The sequence below is a fragment of the Notothenia rossii genome (assembly GCF_949606895.1).
Source record: "Notothenia rossii genome assembly, chromosome: 5".
NCBI classification, from domain to species: domain Eukaryota; kingdom Metazoa; phylum Chordata; class Actinopteri; order Perciformes; family Nototheniidae; genus Notothenia; species Notothenia rossii.
The window spans coordinates 14,925,881-14,933,628 of NC_136903.1; the positions used below are offsets into that span (position 1 = coordinate 14,925,881).

At 43.2% G+C, this 7,748-nt stretch overlaps 1 protein-coding gene across 1 annotated transcript in view; it reads left to right on the plus strand.

Annotated features, from left to right (window-relative positions):
• The first annotated feature begins 165 nt into the window (after positions 1-165).
• epx (eosinophil peroxidase) overlaps positions 166-7,748 on the plus strand; it is a 9,336-nt gene continuing 1,753 nt past the window's right edge. The window contains exons 1-16 of the mRNA XM_079683573.1: positions 166-293; positions 381-468; positions 562-652; positions 1,139-1,314; positions 1,602-1,734; positions 2,354-2,483; positions 2,554-2,760; positions 3,417-3,774; positions 4,477-4,637; positions 4,711-4,969; positions 5,170-5,340; positions 5,885-6,122; positions 6,501-6,712; positions 6,791-6,955; positions 7,249-7,332; positions 7,505-7,601. Of these exons, the coding sequence (XP_079539699.1) occupies positions 276-293; positions 381-468; positions 562-652; positions 1,139-1,314; positions 1,602-1,734; positions 2,354-2,483; positions 2,554-2,760; positions 3,417-3,774; positions 4,477-4,637; positions 4,711-4,969; positions 5,170-5,340; positions 5,885-6,122; positions 6,501-6,712; positions 6,791-6,955; positions 7,249-7,332; positions 7,505-7,601 (2,588 nt within the window). The 5' untranslated portion in view covers positions 166-275. The remainder of the gene's footprint in view (positions 294-380; positions 469-561; positions 653-1,138; positions 1,315-1,601; positions 1,735-2,353; positions 2,484-2,553; positions 2,761-3,416; positions 3,775-4,476; positions 4,638-4,710; positions 4,970-5,169; positions 5,341-5,884; positions 6,123-6,500; positions 6,713-6,790; positions 6,956-7,248; positions 7,333-7,504; positions 7,602-7,748) is intronic.

Below are 7,748 nucleotides of genomic sequence, written 5' to 3' on the forward strand. Positions count from 1 at the left end.
CCGACAGAAGTACATTTGATTTGAATGTTATGAGGTAGAGGCAGTGAGTCGAGTGTTTGATGTTGCCTTCCTGTCACCAGGAGGACAGATAAGGGGATTCTGCACATACCTGTTGGCCCCGCTGCCAGTGTATAAAGGGCATCCTCGAAGCCCCCAAACACACACACACACACACACACACACACACACACACAAATGTTGGCTCTCAATATGAGTCACAATCAGCGCAGTGGTTAATTTCTTGAAGCTCTTCTGCACTGATCGAACAGTTTTAGATGGAGGCAGCACTCATGGTAAGTTAATTTGTATTTCCTTCTTAATTTTATTAAACAAAAAAGGATGTTTCTCGAGTTATTCAGTCAGTTGCGTTTTGGTTTCAGGTGTCTGTCTCTCTGCTTGGACTGGCTCTTGTCCTGCTCTCCTTCCCTGAGCGTGCTTCACTGAGCAGAGTATTTGACAACACCTCAGGTAGGATTTCTGCTCGATTGTTTCTGATGCGTCCACAAATATATTAAGGAGCTTTTTCTAACGGAATCTTTGTTTTCCTCTGTGGTGCGTCAGGATCTGTGTATCCAGGATCTGTCTTTGTGAAGGAGGCTCTTCAGAGGGCCATCGAGCTGACTGATGCTGCTTACGCCCGCACAAGTGAAAGGTAAAAATGACTCTATGGACGCAATCAAAATACTTTACTTTTGTATTTACTTTTAATGCTACTTAATATTCTAATTCCACTACAGCTAAGGGGCGAATACTTTTAAATGCATCGTCACAAAGGTGAAAACAGGGCTGTATTTTAAGGAGTTAAATTAGCTCAAACCTAAACATCTACAGCAGTGCAAATCAGAATACACATTGATACAGCAGTCATATAAATTAAAAAACAACATGTAAAATAGTAAAAACTGACAGGGAACATATTTCTGCAATATGTGTCCTACTATAAATACTGATAATACTTAAATACTATTACCTATGTAAAGTTTGAATGCAGGACTTAACTTATGATGGATTAATTTCACATTGTGATATTAGTATTTTTAACTCAGTAAAGGATCTGAATACTTCCTAGGAAAAATCTCATGTTATGGTTATAAGTCATTGCGTTGGCACCAATATGAAGTATAAACATTTTTTCCAGGGTGAAGAAGTCTCTGTCTGAAGGCGCTCTGAGACCCAGTGACCTGCTGGCCCAGTTCAAACAGACTGAAGCCAGAACCAGGACTCAGATCCGAGCGGCCGAGCTGTTGGACAACACGGTGGAGCTGATCAGAGAGATGGTGTACACCCACACCATGGTGCAGCCCGACCCAAAGGGTACCGAGCAGCAACACTACACGTAGAAATATCTCTGACTATTTGAATAGAAGTTGAGGTAATTTGTTCCTTAGTGCCCCCAGTTTGTGTAAATGTAGGCCAGTATTTGTTTGTGTCGAGGATCTACTTACTGTATTTCTCACTCAGGTCAATAAGTCAAAAGTAAATGATCTGATCAACCACTACAAACAAGTTCAAACCAGCTTCTTCTTTTTTGATATTCCTTTTAAATATTGAAGTTATTCTGTCTATGACATGGGCGTTGTGTTTACTGTGTGTTCCCAAAGAGCTTCTGAGTGACATGGACATGGAGGAGCTGCTGCTGGTGACCGGCTGCTCCACTGAGCTGCAGAGACCCAGCTGTGAGTCCAACTGTCTGTCCGAGCGCTACAGGTCCGTCACGGGAGAGTGCAACAACAGGTCAATGCTTAAGAAAAACATATAGTCACAGAGCAGTGCTGTCATGAATAGGTTGCTATGTTTCTAAATCTGCAAAAAGAACTAGGAACCTAATATCTAACTTTCTCAACATTTAGTAGAGTAGAATCAAAAGATAGCATAAAGCGTAAATTCTCAAGGAAAGTAAAAAGTACCGCCTTAGAGGTTTTAAATACTGTGGGAAAGTATGGAATATGATTTTTAGCAAGGTCTATGTCTGGATAAGGATTGAGTTTTCTAAAAGTCTTCTAAAGAGTTTCAGGATTCCAAAAAATAAATAAACCATAGCAGTTTACCATGGTGTTTGGAGCAGGGCATCAACACTACCAAACAAATGGCGATCAAAAGAAAAAAGATGCATCCCTGTGCATTGAACTATCCAAAATCATTATGTGTCATTCTTAAACACAAAGAGGAAATATGGTACTGCACAATGAAGACTGTACTTTCAAGTGTATTTGATCTATGTTGATAATACTATTTTCTACTTAGGAAATGTTTTGAGGGCAGGAATGTTACTTACTGTATTGGAGTATTCTCACAGTGCAGTACTGAATACTTCTTCCATCACTTACTTTGTGTTTGTCGTGTCCTTGTTTAGACAGAATCCCAGATGGGGGGCTGCAAACATCCCATATTCCCGCTGGCTGCCTGCAGAGTATGAGGATGTGTGGGGGGTGCCCAAAGGCTGGGACCCTCAGCACACCTACAATAACGCCACTCTGCCTCCAGTAAGAGTCCTGCAGCTGCTCTCAGCCGTCTTCTGTCCGTTAGCCGCTCTGACTCCTGTCTCTGTTTCAGGTGCGGAGGGTGTCTCAGGAGGTTCTGTTCACTCACAACGACAACATCTCTCTGGACTCGGCCCTGTCCCACCTGCTGGTGGAGTGGGGTCAGTGGATCGACCACGACGTGGTGCTGACGCCTCAAAGCCCCAGCACTGCCGCCTTCAGGACCGGAGCGGACTGCACACGCACCTGCAGCCGGGACGCACCCTGCTTCCCCATACAGGTGCCCCTCCTAACAGCTGCTGCTTAGTGTTCTTGTTCTTTGGCTTGATGGTCACACATCTTTCATTGTATTTGTAAGATAGAACTTTTATAGAAATATTTGTGCGTAATATCGTTTATACACATACTGAGATACAGTAAGTATTTAATTTATTTCAATGTTCCTCAAGTGTCTTTCATTTTAAAATATTACTTTTATTGATCTTGACAGAAATGTGTGTGCCTAATATTCTCGGTAGACATACTGAAATAAGTATTTTAATTATTGCAATGTTCCTCGTATACAATACAAAGTATACATACAGTATAAATACTAAAAGGATGCCGATACGAAAACATTCAATGAATTGCTTAAAAGTAAAAAATTAAAATAGGAGCGAAGTGCAAATGAAGGTGCTTTACAATAATAAACAACTTACATTTGTTGCATTGGTTCTTCATTGGCCCATGCCCAACCCTTCCACCAATTTCCATGAAATTCGGACCTGTACCTTTTCTGTAATCCTGCTGACAAACACACTAACCAAACCAGGAACACATGCTCTTTAGCGGAGGTTGCAAGTACTCTACATTACTATGAAAGGAATATTTCTTTGGTTTAAAATCATTTTAGATTCCCCCTCATAAACTATAACAAATTTTAACCTCTCTCCTCAGATCCCTCTGTCAGATCCTCGCAACGGGGTCCAGAGTTGCATGCCCTTCTTCCGCTCTGCTCCCAGCTGTGTCCCGTCTTACCGCCACCGAGAGCAGCTCAACGCCATCACCTCCTTCGTGGACGCCAGCATGGTGTACGGCAGCTCCAGCAGCCTGGCCTCGGCCCTGAGGAACAGCTCCTGTCGTCTGGGCTCCATGACCCTCAACTCCCAGCACTCAGACCAGGACCTGGCCTACATGCCTTTCCTGCCGCGCCTGCAGGCTCATCTGGACCCCTGCGGCCCCCGAAACTCCTCCAGCTCTCGGGCATCGGACAGATCCAGCCACCAGGGGAACACCACATCCTGCTTTCAAGCTGGTGAGCGAGTGAATTTACCCGAGGTGAAATTAGTTTTAGATTCTTTCTTTCTCAGTTTTACAGACTGTGCGCAGTCAGAAGATGGTGAGCTCACATCCAAGCCCTCACTCTTAACCACTGGGTTGAATTAGGGGCCATCGATAAATTACCGTTTAAATAACACAAAACCAATGTTATTATTTTAAATATCCTCTGTGATAACTTGCTCATGTTATCAAAAGTTTAGCTAGAAAGTGTATAATTCATTTGTCTTATTTGACCAATCTTTTTGATAACTGATGTGTCATGACTTAATTGTACAAACACATTTTATTAGAAGAACACTGGAAACATACCTAAAGGCAAGAATTTTTTATTATTTAAAATATTTATATAAAACATTTTTGTTAAATTAGGTAATAATATACTGTATGGATTTGGAGTCACTGGGTCACATGACATGGAAAGCAAGTAAAAATAAACTATAGTATATAAAAGTATATATATATGATATAAAACGTGGACTAAAATCAATTAAAAACAGGTTGTCAAGTGTATTAATATTGTGCTGCATTGATTTGGAGTCATTAGGTCATATGAAATGGAAGCTATTGAAAATAAGCCACTAGAGTAAACGTACTGTTACATTTGACCACTGAGTAGTGAGCTATCTGTTCTCTGCTGGCTTCACTGGAGCTGTTGTTTATGATGAATGTTTCACAGGTGATTCCAGAGCGAATGAGCACCTGGGTATGATCGCTCTGCACACACTCTTTCTGAGAGAGCACAACCGGCTGGTCAGAGAGCTGTACCTGCTCAACCCTCACTGGAGCCCGGACACACTCTACCAGGAGGCCCGCAAGATCATGGGAGCCATCCAACAGGTAGCCACCTCCACCGAGTCCCCTCAGACTACAGGATTTTCCAGTCCTCTGACCTACTTCCTTTCTCTCCCAGATCCTCACATGGGAGCACTATCTCCCGCGGGTCCTCGGTGAGAGCACCATGTCTCGCCTGATGCCTCCCTACGAGGGTTACGACCCCGAGGTGGATCCCAGCATCGCTAACGCCTTCGCTGCTGCCGCTTTCCGTTTTGCCCACGTCACCGTGCATCCAGTGGTGACCAGGCTGGGTCCGGGATACACCCCTAACTCCCAGCATCCTCCGCTGCCACTGCATCATTCACTGTTTGCCTCTTGGAGGGTCGTGCAGGAAGGTAAAAATACAAAGCTGTCATACAAAAAAGCTGTTTTTGTTTATCTCTTGTTTTTATTCTCTGTCAAAGCGTCTTTGAGTTTTTAGTAAAGCGCTATATAAGTCTCATGTATTATTATTATTATTATTATTATTATTATTATCAAACTCCAAAAACAATTTACTAACTATGTCTGTTTCTATCTTTTCTCCTGGTGTCAGGTGGTATAGACCCTGTGCTGCGTGGTCTGTTGCTGTCTCCGGCCAAGCTGCAGACCCCCGGGCAGATGATGGTGGAGGAGCTGACGGAGAGACTGTTTCAGGCTCAGGGGGGGATGCCTCTGGACCTCGGGGCCCTTAACCTGCAGAGGGGCCGGGATCACGGCCTGCCTGGTACCAGCTTTATGACTTCAGCCACAGTATAGTGTTACTGTAACATACCGATGTCACCTGCTGACTGGTTAAGAGACATTTCAACAAAGGGTGTAGTTCGGTAGAGAGAAAGGAGTTCCTACATGAAACTGCTCACAACAAGGTCTTGATATCCTGAAAGATATATTGTGGTTGATTTTGTATTAATTTGTATTCTTTTGATGCTTTGAGCACCGGCTTTTTTTTAAATTGCCCTTTAATTAGATTATTATCTGGTCCAATTATATTGGAGTAAAAGCAGACATTTGCATTAGGCAACTCACACCCAAAAAATCTAGATGGATAAATAAATCAAAAGGAAGAGGAAATATTCTGTATTTTTGAAATCTTTGGGTAAACCGTCCTTTTAAATATATGCTCTTTGCTATAGAACAATTTTTAGTCTTTAGCCCCAAAAGTTAATATCTGAAGTTTATTAAGTTATTCTGACTTTTAGTCCAGGTGGTCTTAGTCACAGCCTGAACCCCTGTACTTAAAGCTCTCCCCTCACTTCCTGTCCCACCAGGATACGGCTCGTGGAGGAAGTCCTGCAGCCTCTCTGTTCCCAACACCACATCAGACCTGGCAGAACTCCTGGGAAACTTCACGTTGGCTCACAAACTGCAGCTCCTGTATGGGACGCCGCAGAACATTGATATGTGGGTGGGGGCGATCTCTGAGCCCGCTCTGCCCGGAGGAAGAGTCGGACCGCTGCTGTCCTGCCTGCTGGCGAGACAGTTCAGAGCGCTGAGGGACGGGGACAGGTGAAACCAACTACTTACCATTCAAATTAGGGCTGCATCTTACAATTACTTTTGTAGCCTAATTAGTCAATGTTTACAAGACAAGAACACATCAAAATATCCATCCCAGGTTCTCCAAATCCAAGTTGATCTCTTTAGATGTCTGGTTTTCTTAATCCAAAGCCCAAAGATATGAACTTAAATATAATAACTAACAGATACAAACAGAAACATCTCCACATATAACAGGCTGAAAACAGCATTTGTGCCATTTTTGCATGACAAAATACTTTAACAATTCAATTGATATCAACATTCTTTTATTGTTGATTAACTAAGTGTTGCACCTCTGATTTTGATGCAAAAAGAGAAACCTGAAACGGTCTTTTCTCTCCCTAGGTTCTGGTGGGAGGTGGAGGGAGTGTTCAGCAGCTCCCAGAGGAGACACCTCCACGCCGTCTCTCTGTCCCGCATCATATGTGACAACAGCCGCATCAATCACGTCCCCGTTGACCCCTTCTCACGCACCGAGAGGCCAGAGGACATGCTGCCCTGTTCTCACCCGCTCATCACCCACCTCGACCTCAGCCCGTGGAAAGAACCAGACACAGGTGAGGAAGAGGAAAATATAACTGTGTTGTGTCAGGTTTGTGTTGTTTTTTTACATGGATCTTTCCTCTCTCTTTCAGATCCAAGCTGTGGTCCCATACCCAGGATTCAGTCTGGCTACTCTCTTCTCTGTGGCTCTGTGATTCTGTTTCAGTGTCACACTGGCTTCAAGCTGCTGGGATCTTCATCCATCAGCTGTGACCCAAACAGCCAGCAGTGGAGCCCCACACCCCCAACATGTCAAGGTACCGAGACTGAACTGGTGACCTATAAATATGTTAGGCGAGAGATTGGGGGATTGGGATTGGGCTGGTTTATTTGTTCCAAATCATATCTAACAAAATAGTTTGAGGGTGTTGTCAAGATTCAGATGTGAACCACAACTTGTCACTACATTTTAGATCTTGAAAACCACAGCGAAATCAGTAAAACAACCTACCGTTAAGGTCCATTCAATTAGCAATAATTGTGAATAACTGGCCATTAAAGAGAAAAAGCAGCCAACACTGATTAAAGTGTTTCTTCCTGATTGTTGCAGATATGAACGAATGTGAAGAGCAAACTTCTGTCTGCCCACAACACTTGGAGTGTCTCAACACGCCAGGCTCCTTTATCTGCTCAGGTTGGTTCAGATCACTTCCTTATGCTCTTCTTTCAAGCTCATTGTCTGCCTGTTCCATATGAAGTGACAAATCCCTCCATACTTACATTGTTGATTTGACATGCACAACATAAAAGCATATTTTATTCACCATCTTCTTAATGTCCCTTCATGTTTGTGTGCTCTGATCCAGACCCCTCCTCGCTGTCGGTCGTCTCTGTCGTCGCTGCAGTGATAGTGGTGATCGGTAGTGTGGCCGCACTGATAGTTATCATGATCTTTTATCAAAGGTAAGATACAAATCAATGTTATGGCTCCAGATTTTATACAAATAGGACAGCCTACATATTCCCAAATCCAAGTGTAGAAACACTTAACAGTAACTAAATCCCTGTGAAACAGAAAATCTAATCTTAAAGTGGACCTATCATGCTATA